The sequence below is a fragment of the Mesoplodon bidens genome (assembly GCF_964165515.1).
Source record: "Mesoplodon bidens genome assembly, chromosome: 2".
NCBI classification, from domain to species: Eukaryota; Metazoa; Chordata; class Mammalia; order Artiodactyla; family Ziphiidae; genus Mesoplodon; species Mesoplodon bidens.
In genome coordinates this window covers 91,093,937-91,107,014 of record NC_138177.1, presented here as the reverse complement: position 1 = coordinate 91,107,014, position 13,078 = coordinate 91,093,937, and the positions used below count along the sequence as shown (strand labels likewise).

At 38.6% G+C, this 13,078-nt stretch overlaps 1 protein-coding gene across 1 annotated transcript in view; it reads right to left on the bottom strand.

The window, feature by feature from the left end:
• The window catches only part of VAV3 (vav guanine nucleotide exchange factor 3), a 407,347-nt gene that overhangs the window by 204,516 nt on the left and 189,753 nt on the right, over positions 1-13,078 (bottom strand). Inside the window, exons 5-9 of the mRNA XM_081216948.1 lie at positions 10,519-10,627; positions 8,355-8,447; positions 5,869-5,937; positions 3,412-3,515; positions 2,012-2,111 (exon numbers count right to left, since the gene is read on the bottom strand). Coding sequence (XP_081073074.1) covers positions 2,012-2,111; positions 3,412-3,515; positions 5,869-5,937; positions 8,355-8,447; positions 10,519-10,627 — 475 coding nt within the window. The remainder of the gene's footprint in view (positions 1-2,011; positions 2,112-3,411; positions 3,516-5,868; positions 5,938-8,354; positions 8,448-10,518; positions 10,628-13,078) is intronic.

The window sequence follows — 13,078 nt, the reverse complement described above, 5'->3', positions numbered from 1 at the left end:
ATTACCCTTCACCCCATGTTATCTTGGTTCTATAGTAGGGGTGAAAAAAAGACAAAAATCATCAAGAATAAAAATAACCACAAAACAGAAGACATGAAGGAGGCAGAGAGAAACCAAGTATAAGGCAGCTTTCCCTCCATCATGCTGGGACTTGCAGAAGACAGTTCCAGCAAAGACTATTTGTTGAGGGCTTATAGTAAGTATCTGGTTAAATACTTCCAAATCAGACCCACGGTTAACACAACCAGCATCACCTCACCCTGAGTCTTTCAAACTCAGTCTGAGGTTCTCTCTTTCCCTAAGACTTACAGTGACTACAGAAACTATATCTCTTGAGTTCTAGAGTATGCTCACTGGGCAAGATTTTGACAGTGAGTCTGAAAGAAGGGAGAGTAACATGCAAATAATGCTGAAAATATAATGCAAGTTTGATTGACCACTTTCTGACTCGTCTCTTGAACCAGAATTATATATCTTTATTTAAAAAAAACTGCCTAAATGGTAGCTCTATTAGGAAGTCGCTGTGTAAGTTGTTAACTTTTATCATACCATCGTGTTTTAATTTGAGTCAAGGTGGCTTATAGTTCTAGACTTACGAGGCTCTGCTCTCCAAAGAGGAGCAGGGGCCCTTTAGGCTAACAAGGCTGTAAGGATGTCACTTAGTGGTGACTCAAACCATCTCCAGCCATAAGATCCACATCATCAAGGGATTGTGAGAGGTAAGAAAGAAGGATCCATGATATAGAATTAGTACAGTTACTTGGTAGTCTGTTGATGTGCAAATTTTCTCACCAATAGCTCCCCTTTGTGGGAATTATTTTATTAAATCAGACCAGATATGCCAAACAGTGAAGGGGCTCTGATTTGCAAATCATCTACCTCTTCTTCTCTGTTCATCACCCGACCTCACTGCTAAACCCAACAAAGGGCAGCAAGGAGCATATGAGAGAGCCAACCAAGCCACACACAGAAGAGTTGACTATATATCTCTACCTGAAATTTAAGAAGATCCATACATATGGATAATATATTTGAGATGACAATTCATATAACATATAAATAATCATTTTTCAAAAGTTTTTTTGAAAGTGCAAACTCTTCTTGTCGGGGGGGGGGGGGAAGATGTACCAAAAACAAAATGACCTAACACAGTTTCCAGACTTATTTTCCACTGTTACCTTGTGCTTTATTCATACTAACCTACTTGCCATTTCTCAAACTTTCCTGATCCTTCTGGTCAAGACATACCAATTCTTCCAGAATGCCCTACATGGACTGACTCTCATCTATCAAGACTCACCTCATTCTTCAGTGACCTAACTCAAATGCTCCCTCTTCAGATAAATCTTCCACAGTCTAACTATACTGAAGTGATCACTCAGTCTTACTCATGGAGCCCTGTCTATGAGTGCTTATCACATACTACTTAATCTCATCATATGTGTGCCTGTCTTGCCTTCTTATGGACAATATCCATGCCCTTTTTATACGTTTTCCCCTAAATATCTTTTGGCCGTGCTATGCAGCATGTGGGATCTTATTTCCCTGACCAGGGATCGAACCCACGCTCCCTACACTGGAAGGGCAGAGTCTTACCACTGGACCTCCAGGGAAGTCCCAATATCTTATATTTTTAGTAAACAGTTTACATCTACATACTTATTATCTCACATACATCTTACTCATCCTGTACCTTTTACTACCCTGGGCAAATTACTCATGATCTCTCTGAACACTGGCTTTCTTATCCATAAGATAAAAAAATTAATTGTATGTATCTCACAAAGTCATGAGGATCTAATGAGATAATTCATGTAAAAAAGGCATAAATCTTCTATCTTACTACTGTTATTATTACTGCCACATTATTATTTTATAGAGCTATATATTAAAATATTTTATGAAATTACACAGAATTCATGGAAATTTGCTGTTGCATAGATCATGAAAAGAATGTGTTGTTTTTAGTTTATTTTACTCTGTCATATACACACAAAAAATAAACAGGCACCTCTAATTTCAGCTTGACATCTTCTTTTGTCTTAGAAATGTAGTCTAAACTAGAGATGGCTGACTCCACTCCACTGCAGTACTGTCCATAAATAACCAACCTGAAAGGAAAAGAGAGAGAGGAAAAAATCTGAGGACAAAAAGGCAAGAATAAAGTGGAAGAGGAAATTCACCTATTTAAAACCACAGTTAGGCATAACCAAAGCAAATCTCACTTGTCCTGCACCTCTTACTTTCCAGGTAACCCTGGACAGATTACTCATAATTTCTCTGAACCTCAGCTTTCTCGTTTCTTTTTAAGACACACCACACATACAGTTATAGAATTAAAGTCACTCATATTTACGGTATTAAAAATGACTATTTGTAATTTCCAAATTTGAATGGGAATGTTTCCATGCATGTTTTTATAGCAGGTAGATTTTACAAACTGGCTTAATGACTGTTAATATTGTTTGAGTGCATATAATAATCAAAAACAAAATTAAAAACTTCTGTTCAAGTTTCTGTTAGAGATCAACTTTTACACTGTTCATGCTCACTCAGGAACAGTTTTATTTTCTACTACTGTTTCACTGTAATCACTACTTACAACTCTACTCATTAATAAACCTCCTACTCTCTCCCCCTTTTTAATTAAGAAAAATACATTATCTGAAAAGTGGGAATGAGACGGCTGAGCTGTGCGGGCTGGGAGGTAACTCATATTGCATGGGGTCTGAGCCTGCTTCAGGAAGGGTATCTCTGGGGTAATACCGATTTTTGCAAAGAGCCCGGTTAATGTATTGTTTCTTTTAGCCCTCTACTGGAAAAAAAAACTACTACATTAATATTTATCTAATGTTGATGTAAGCAATTAATTAGCCACTTCTTAGTCAGTACTAGGAACTATAGTGCTTGATTTTAAAAGAGAGCGCTATATTTTAAGCAAAATTCCTTGGTACTTCTAATTCATGTGAATTGTTCAGAAGATTTTTTTCAAATTCAGAAAGGGAAACTGACTTTGGCTGTGAATGTAATACTCCAAAATACAGAATTATAAGGTATTAGAGTTGGAAAAAGCACTACGTACCAGCTAATCTACCCCTAACATTTACAGATGGAAAAAAGGAGGCTCAGAGAGTTAAAATGACTTCCTAAAGTCTACAGGACTCAAGAGTGACAGAACCTGCACCTTCTGGTTTTCAATGCAAAAGTCTGAACCCTTCTTTTTTTCTTTTTTTTTTCTCTGATACACATATAGAGGTCAACCACCACCCAGAAATTAACTGTCACATGTTCTAATTACTGCCCAGACAGTATCTTAATGAACCATAGTAATAGCTACTATGAGCAATTTTAATACTAACCCTCACTATAATTACAAACTAATAGCCACAAAATTTAAAATCCAAAAGTTACCTTTCCTTGTAGTTAATGAAAACTTGATACAAGTTCTGGTCGTTTTTATTTACAATGGAATCATGAATCTCTTGCATTAGGTTCCGATGAACTTTTACAAGTTCCTTAGAAAAGAAAACAGTGGTAAAGCAAATTAGGAATCAGAACCAAAAAAATCACCCAGAGCCCAGCATCCCTATTGCTGCCAGACCTGCCATTCAAGGATATGCTGAATGCCCTCAATATATAAACCTGCTACCATCAGTAAAGAGGAAAAAAAGGAAGGGAAAGAAGAGAAAAGAGAGAAGGGGAAGGGGAGGGGAGGGAGAGAGGGGGGAGAAAGACAGGCCATGTTCATGGAAAATAGCAATTTCAGATCTGACTTGAAATGTCAGTGTCCGGTGGAAAAAGAAATTCTCTCTCTAGTTATTAAAGGGTAATTTATTCCTTGTATAAAAATATGTACAGTTCAGTTTCATCTTATAATCACTTTAAATTTTTAAATAAAACTATCCAAGTGCTTAATGTTTTACTGACAGGATAAAGTAATGATTCATGTCCTCGAGACATAAAAATGTAGATTTGTACTTTGGTCAATTAGTGGTGTCCTGGAGCTAAGCTAACAATAATCAGACTAGATTACTTGAAACCAGCCACCTAATGTCATAAATAAGCAGCAAATAAATTGTAGTAGGCAGTTTACTAGGGCAACTCAAAAGTCAGAATTTCACATTTTTCCTGATAAGCAAATAATTTTTGGTCAGACAGTAAAATACATGTCACAGCCAGGAAATGAGGAGATCCAAATCAAAATGCCAATTCTCCCAGGATCTCTTCCCGTGTACCTTGGAGCACACATTGATGCAGGGCATGCCCTTCCTTAGGAGGTGTTAAGTGAAACATGAATATGTTGGCCCTGTCACTTTTTTGAGGAGCATGGAAAAGCTATTAGAATAAGGACTGTCAAATGGGTCCTAAGTTACAGTGAGCGTATTTAGGTGGTTCAAGCTCCTCATCTTCCTAAAATGTGTGGTTTGTTTTATGTTAAATATTCATTTGATATTGGGATCTTTTTCTTCCTTCTACATTACAAATCAATAAATGTCTTCATTTGGCCAAAATCAGGAACAAGGACAACATGCCAGAGCTAAACTGGTGCAAAGCAACGCTAAACATAAAGGAATCAAAATATTAGAGACTTTACAGGTGATACAAGCAAGCCGGTACATAAAAGCTTATATACTGTATATAAGAGCTACATATTAAAACCGAGGGACTACCCTGGTGGTCTAGTGGGTAAGACTCTGCACTCCAAATGCAGGGGGCCCGGGTCTGACCCCTAGTCGGGGAACTAGAGCCCACATGCATGCCGCAACTAGAAGTCCGCATGCTGCAACGAAGGTCCCGTGTGCTGCAACGAAGACCTAGCATAGCCAAAATAAATAAATTAAATAAATATTAAAGGAAAAAAAAAAACTGAGGCCAGTTCTAGAGGTCTAAGAACTTGAATCTTGCCTAGCAAGACCTTACATGGTATTGCATTTGGCTTGCCTCTATGCTTTTGGGTAAATATCCTTTTAGGACTGTCAGATAATAAGGTACCCTGAAATTTGAAATGCTATATAAATGTGAAGAAAAGCTCCTCACATCTTACCATTAAAACAGACTGTTATATCGGGCTGCCCTGGTGGCACAGTGGTTAAGAATCCACCTGTCAATGCAGGGGACACAGGTTCAAGCCCTGGTCCAGGAAGATCCCACATGCTGCGGAACAACTAAGCCCATGTGCCACAACTACTGAGCCCATGTGCCACAAGTACTGAAGCCCGTGCGCCTGGAGCCCGTGCTCTGCAACAAGAGAAGCCACCACAAATGAGAAGCCTGGACACCGCAACGAAGAGTAGCCCCCACTCGACGCAACTAGAGAAGGCCCATGCAGCAACAAAAACCCAACACAGCCAAAAACAAATAAATAAATTTATTTATTAAAAAAATAAAAGACTGTTTCAGAAATGGGAGTTTAGGCTGATGCAACCAGAAGCAGAAAACACCAAAAAGCAGAGGCCAAGGAAGTGTAGGAATGGAGGGAAGTGAAGGAGACAGATGGAGCCAGGACAGTGTCTGTAAGATGGGGTTGGGGGGCTAGAAGAACAATAGAGCAGGGAGTGGGGCAGAAGGGGATTCCCACAAGAGAAAGAGACCGTAACACCAGGGATTAACTGAGACTACCTTGTTGTGACAAGCAGTTAAGTATAATACATCAACCTTATCCTTTTGCGTTCAGCATACATTCTGACTTTTGTTTGACAATATGACTTACTAGTTATTTCCAGAAAATAAGACTATAAGAACTCAGGAGGCAGAAAATTGGGGTAAAATTCTTTAAAAATACAATAGAATGTTCAAATAGGGACCCAATAAGAAAATGAGGATTTTATAGAAGTGTACCACAATTTTAGCTAGCATATTTTTACTTACAGGAATGTTGATGAATACTGAATCAAATTCAGCTGCTGTCAGAAATCTTTTTAATGGTGCCATGAAATACTACCAGGAGAGAAGAGAGGGGTAGTAATTAAGCACAACTTGTCCTAATCTATATAATAGTTGTTCATCAATGAGCAATAAATATTCCTGAAAGTTAATCAGTATTATGAATACCAAGAAAAAAGCAGAAACTATTTTCTCTACTGTAAAGATTCTACATTTGAACAGAGATATAAAGACATAAATACAAGTTAATACATTTAAAATATAAAATAAAAGATTTGGGCTATAAATCCTTCTGAAAGTAAGAAAAAAAAGAAGAGAGAACACCACTGGCTGAACTGGCAAAAAATGGCAACCTTCTGGAGATATGTTTGAGGACTAACTCAAGACATCCATCAAATGCTCTGTGAAGATTCTAGATCCCTGAGATCAATAATTTGCATATGGATCATTCCCCTTCATTCTTTTGAGAATTTTAGTTCCTGGCCTACCATATCTCTGTCCATTACTACTCCCATCTTCATTTTTGGTCATATCAGTATCTGTGCAGATGGTCCTTCCAATAGCCTGGCCTCTCGGTTCCTTGAACTCCAATAATCTGTGCCCCATCCTAGCTCAGGTCCTCTTGTGGTCATAGCCCAAGACCCTGTCATTACCAACAACTGCATATGCTCCATAGAATTAAGTTGAAGCAAGCAAATCTCTGACCTCCACCCCCCTACCTTTACAGCTCATTTCTCCAAGGACTTCTCCAACCCACTGGGTCTGCCAACCCCCAACCATCTCACATCCCTCATGTCCTCACTTCCATTCTTACCCAGTTTACATTCCAAGAGCCATCATCAGAATCACTGCCCTACAAGTACCCTTACCCTCTCTTCTTTCATTCTAGAAAAATGAAAACCCTGGTTAAATCTAGCTTGCCATATATTTTGTGCCTATACCTACGAAGTTAAACAGGAGCTACACTGATAGCTAATTAAAAATATAATCACAAAACCCAAATGAGCCTGTAATGCTACATAATTCTAGTATATTTACCCTCTCGTTCTCCTAAACAACTCTTCCACGCCTTCATCTCTCTTTTTAAACTTCCAAAACTTTCTCCTGGTTCTCATTCTCCTAGCCTCCAAATGTGGAAGTCACCAGAGGTGACCTCAAACCTCTTCTCTATCAACATCCATTCCCTTGGTGATTCATCTAGTGCCATGGCTTTAAACACCATTGAATAATGATAATGGCCCAATCTATACATCCATTCAACCTTTCCCCTGAATGTCAGACTCATACATCTAACTTCCTCCTCAGTACATCCCCTTGGAAGCTAATAGGTATTGCAAATTTAGTAAGTCCCAACAGACTCGTGATTCCTACACCTGTCCTTCTCCATCTCAGTCACCATCTTCACCATTTACACAGTTACTCATGCTAAAAACCTAGCATTGTTAGGAATTTCCACTGGGCAGTCCAGTGGTTAGGACTCTTGCACTTCCACTGTTGTGGGACCAGGGTTCAATCCCTGGCCAGGGAACTAAGATCCCACAAACCAAGCCATGTGGCGTGGCCAAAAAAAAAAAAAAAAAAAAACAAGAACAGAAAACCTAGCATTCTTGATTGCTCTTTTCCACACATCCTTTACCTAATCCATCATCAAATCCACTTGGCTCTACTTTCAAAATTTATTCAGAATCTGACCACTCCTTACCACCTCTACCAATACCACCATTTTCCATCAATTTAATTACTGCGATATCCTTCTAACATTTTTCTCAATTTCCACCCTTGCCTGGCAAGAGTCAGAATGATCTGTTAAAAACTTACATTAGATCCCATCACTTCCTCTACTCAAAACGCTCTAGCTTTTAGCCAGGTGCTCCTATATGCCCCCTGTGACCTGGGGACTCACCAAGTCTCTGATCTCACTGCTCCCCTGCACTCATTCTGCTTCAGCCTCCTGGGCTGTTGCTGTTCCCTGAAGCACACTGAACACTGTCCCACGTGAGGGCCTTTCTCCCAGGGATTGTCCACTCTGGGATATTCGCATGGCTTACTCCCTCCATTCACAAAGCTGTCTGCTTAAATATGATCTGACCACAGAGGCCTTCCACTACCACTCTATATAAGGTAACACCAGCCTCCCCCATCACTCACTACCCCCTTCCTCTGCCTTAGTTTTCTTCAGAGAATAATATCACCACCTGGCATACTCATTTGCTTAAATTATAAACCCTCCCATGAGAGTGTCATGAGAACTAGAGCTTTGTTGTGTTGACTGCTGTGCCCCCAGTCCCTAGAATAGTGCCATTCACACACTAAGAAATCAATAAATCATTGTGGGATGAGTAAATCTGCTTTGAGATCTTTAAACCCAAAGTTCTGCTGAAAATCAGAATATGCAGACACTGTAGAAACACTGAGCCTAATGTATTAGCAAGGCAGTATTGGAGCATCAAGAATGATACCTGATGACTTACTTTTTCTATTGACTCCAATGTTTCTGTATATTTTTCTTCTGTCTGCTTGATTTCTGCTAGGCAGCAACTTCGTATGTCATTTTCTGGACATTTCTACAATTAGAATTTTCAAATTAACATTATTTAATCAAATTCATGTATTAATCTTTCCAGTAGTAGAAAGAAATAAAAATTATTGATTTTTTAAGTGTTACATTCTAATAAAACACATAACTGAAAGATATATTTAACTGCATTTGTGAAGGATCTTTGCTTTTTAAAAGAATTTGAACAATGTAAATGAAAAAGTCTTAGATAATTAAAAATATACTTTTGAGTATACTCTCTTTAAACTGAAATATCGATATTATTATAAATGTTACTGAATCTGGAAACATCATGAACGGTCTTATACAGTTTTCTTAATGTACAGCATACTTTACAAGTGCCGTAGAAATAACTGCAAAAATCATAAAAGGATATTTGGTAATTAAAAAATCTTAAAATATTTTTTCAAGAGTTAACATCTTGGTGTTTGGCTCTCTTACTGTTTAAGACTCGAGGCAGTAGAACATAGTAGGAAGATCAAAGTTTTGGGGATCAGACAGAATTTGGTTCAAGAACCAGTTTTGCTGTTATTAGTTTGTTATCGTGAAGAAGTTATCTAATATCTCTGTGTCTCGGTTTTCTCATCTATAAAACAGAATTACAGTACCCAGCCCAAGGAGCTGTAAATGAGATAACCTGTGAAGCGTGCTTAACACCCTGAGGAATGCACAAGAAGGGCTCTGTGCGTTCAACCATCATCACTGCTCACCCTGGGCCACATGAACAGCCCAGCACCGTCAGCTCAGTGAAGACAGTCCTTGGGAAAGACAATGAAAAATTTGCTTGTGCCCAAAGCAGTTGATAATTAAAGGGGTATGGATGATACTCCATCACCTAAAACACTCTTAAACTGCTACCACAGGTGTCCTGTCAGCTCGTGCAGTGGGTTAAAGCACATATTCCTGACGTTTACTGAACACAGGCCAGCCAACTTGTTTCCATCCCACAGAAGCTACTGTCCCCTGTGTGGGCACCGGACAACCCGCCGGCCCTTTGTTAAATGCAAGAGGTCCAAGAGAGTTGAGCGAATTCATCAAAGCACCAAAGAAACCTAAAGTACCACCCAGCTGATGAAGAAAGTCTTCTGTGTAAAGAAAGAATATGTTAATAAAAGCTTAAGCAACTGACCTTATTTTTCATTTCAGATTATATATGAGAAAATCATTCAAAGTAATTCTGAATGTTTTAGATATTTTAATGCAGATAAAGCTTTGTGGGCTCCTGTTGACTATGGCAATATCTGAAACTAAGTTTATAAAATAGTAAAAAATGCTAGGAGACCTATAATGAAACAAACAACAACAACAAAAATACCTCATATCAACCCCTAACAAATAGGAAGAAATATTCTTTAACCTAGACTTTATGCCACATCAAACTTAAAGTAGATTTACCTGCTTTGTAAGAGATTTCCTTTCATAACAATATAATTTCATGATCCCCTGAAATTATGTTCTACTGCCACTCTGCAATCATTTAGCTGTGTGGCATGCCGTTTACTTGCTGGACTTGATTTTCTTACTAGTAAACTGAGAGAATTAGACCAGAGATTCCCTATGGTTGTTCTGAACTGTAAAACGTCATGTTTCCAAATGCAGCAACAGGTCATGGTTATACAGTTACAAGCAAGTAAACATAAAAAAGAAAACAAACAACAAAAAGATCCCAGAAGTTACATAAATAATTATTGTATTAATATAATTATGCTATTATTTTATCATTATAATTAATATACTTATAACATAAATATTGTTTCATTTTATTAATTATAATTATTGTATTAATTAGTCTTTCAAATAATCACTTTCCTAATAAAATACTCAGAATAACAAGTCATGGTTATAGAGTTGTAAGCAAGATAAAAAAGAAAAACAATGATCCCAGCAGAAGTTACATAAATAATTAGAACTATTGTATTAATTATAATTATGCTATTATTTTATAATTATAATTAGTATAATTAAAATATAAATATTATTTTATTTTATTAATTATTATATTAATTAGTCATTCCAGTAATCACTTTCCTAATAAGATACTCAGAGTAACTTAAAAAACAGGCAAGTCAAAGTCTTACAGGCTGATGCGCCTCCTCTGCCTTCATCAAGTCCTCGTACACTTCGCCACCTTCGTCTTCCCCATAAACACAGTCGTACAGACCCTCTTCATCTTCCACACGGGTTTCACTGAAGCAAAAGGTATAACATAAACATCATTTTCTACCATGCAGTAAATACAGTAGTTAGAAATAGCTTACTGGATTTTAGCAGAAAATCCAGAGAGCAAATCAAATACAGTGGAAAGAGTCAAAGGTTTACATTACAGCTCTGCCCCTCCTAATAAGAACAATGACAAACGACAACCACAGAATCTGACAATGGCAGTGCCCTAACCTTCACTGGGCACTTACTACGCCTCTCTGCATGGATTATCTCACCTGGTTTGCCCAGGTCCAGCATTAATTGTGTTATCAGGTAGGCACTGTTGTTTGGCCAATTAGAGTTATAAGGACTTTGAGAGAACAAAATGTTCTTTGACTTGCTCAGGATAACACAGCTAGTCAGACAGCAGAGCTGGGATTTAAAACCCAGTCTGTCTCACACACTGAGTGTTTTAACTGCTCTATCATACTACCTCCCATTTTTCATATGTCAAGGCCTCAGTTTCATTACCTGTATTAAAGGGTATAATATGGAGAAGACACGGGAGTTGGGGAGGATCTAATATGTTATAAATAATTGTTATAAAGCAAAAATTTCTGCTGATTATAATTGTCAATATCTAATGCAATGGTTTTCAAACCATGTTCCTTCAAGGCCACTCAGAGGGTACCCACAGGTTTGATTCTGTCAGATTCTGCTTTTATCTGTTCTATTTGTATTTTGCTTAAAGAAATGGTCCCAAGGCCACAAGACATTTTTAAAAGCCATTGAAATTCTTCTGCTGGTCTCCTGGCAGTGGAAAATAATCTCTATTTTTATGTTAACATCTTTATTGGAGTATAATTGCTTTACAGTGGTGTGTTAGCTTCCACTTTATAACAAAGTGAATAGATTTACAATCTCAAATGAAGGGTTTGGGAAAGATAATCAGTCACTGTGGAAGCGTTCATGGAGACTTTAAAAATTGGGCCCTATTCAGTCAACACAGAAACAGCTGTTTCCACCTATCACCCATTGTTACTACTCCTTAAGCTTTTCCTTTCAGTTCAAGAGTTCTAGAATTAGCTTCTATTAACTAATAATGCCAAAGAACTGAGACTAATAAATTTAGGTATGTTAGAAAGAAGCATTAATATCTCTCTGAAAAGAAATTCAGCTCCTTCAGTACTGCCAGCCCTTAGCATTTCTCTTGGGCCTGTGCAGATAGAACATTATAAATTGATACGTACAAAAATAAAAACACTAACTATAAATGTCACTCTGCAACTCACAGCATTTTTCAAAGTAGGTGCAATCACAAGGTTGTCTATGTTTGTCATGAAGAGTTATCTGGAGGCATTTGACAGAAATGAACTTTCAGACACCCAGAAGAAAGGAAGGTGCCTTAAGGGAGAATGATCTGGTGGTGAGAGAAGTTTCAGAGAACCTGCTGTGAGAAAAATTCATTCCAGGATTACCTGTCCACCCGTCCACCCATCTACCTGATTCTTAAAACTAAGAACCTACTGATTGCCAGACTCACCAGTGCTAAGAAGATCCAAGGGCTCTCCCATAGTCTAGTGTGGAAAACAGCACATAAACACATAATTCTATGAGTGCAGAGGAAAGAGTAAGAATAACTCTGACTAAGGAAGGAAGAGAAAGCTTCTTGGAAGATATTACATCTAAACTGGATCTTGAGTGTATTTATTTACTCAATAGGTATTTGCTGAATAAATACTGTGTTCCAGCAGATATAGCTGCAGACAAGGCAGACACAGTTTCCACCCTCCAGGGTGACACAATGAATGAGAAGAGGGGATGAGCATTCAAAGGACCCCAACCTGTGCGATGGCAGAGAGGTGTGCAGAAGCTGGCGATGTGAGGGGTGGAGTCCCGTCCAGTGAGACCAGGTGAGTGAGGGGAGCCCCAGAGGGAAGAGGTGAACCAATCTGAGAAGGGCCCTGCGCTCTGAGAGCTCAACCTTAACTGGGCATCTGAGGACCACAGGGGGTTATAGAGGGGTAGTGTGGAGGGTCAAGAAGCCAAGCAGGGAGATAGAGAAGCCAAGAAATGAAATGCTGTGGGTGAGAGGTAACGAGTACCATAACCAGGGTAAAGGCAGATGAGGAGAGAAACAGAGACTCAGGAGACCGTGTCAGCTACCACCAACCAGACTTGGGAACCAATCCGGATTAGGGAGAAGGGGGAGGACCGAAGGATGCTTTCAGCTCTCTACTCTGAAAAACTGGGGAGATGGTGAGTCTTATTGGCAGTTCCAGAATTTCCATACTGAGGGGCTTAGGCAGGCAGTCTCGCCTGAGAACAGTGGGGCCGTTAAACTGGTTCGAGCACTTTCTATAACTCATCAAAGGGTAGGAAGGTCTGATGAGTTCATGAAGGAACTGAGATTAAAGAAATGATAAAGGAGTAGGTTCTGTATCAAAGGGGATCCTGTTCAGAAGGAAAACAGGCTGTGAAATCCTTTTCCTCCCT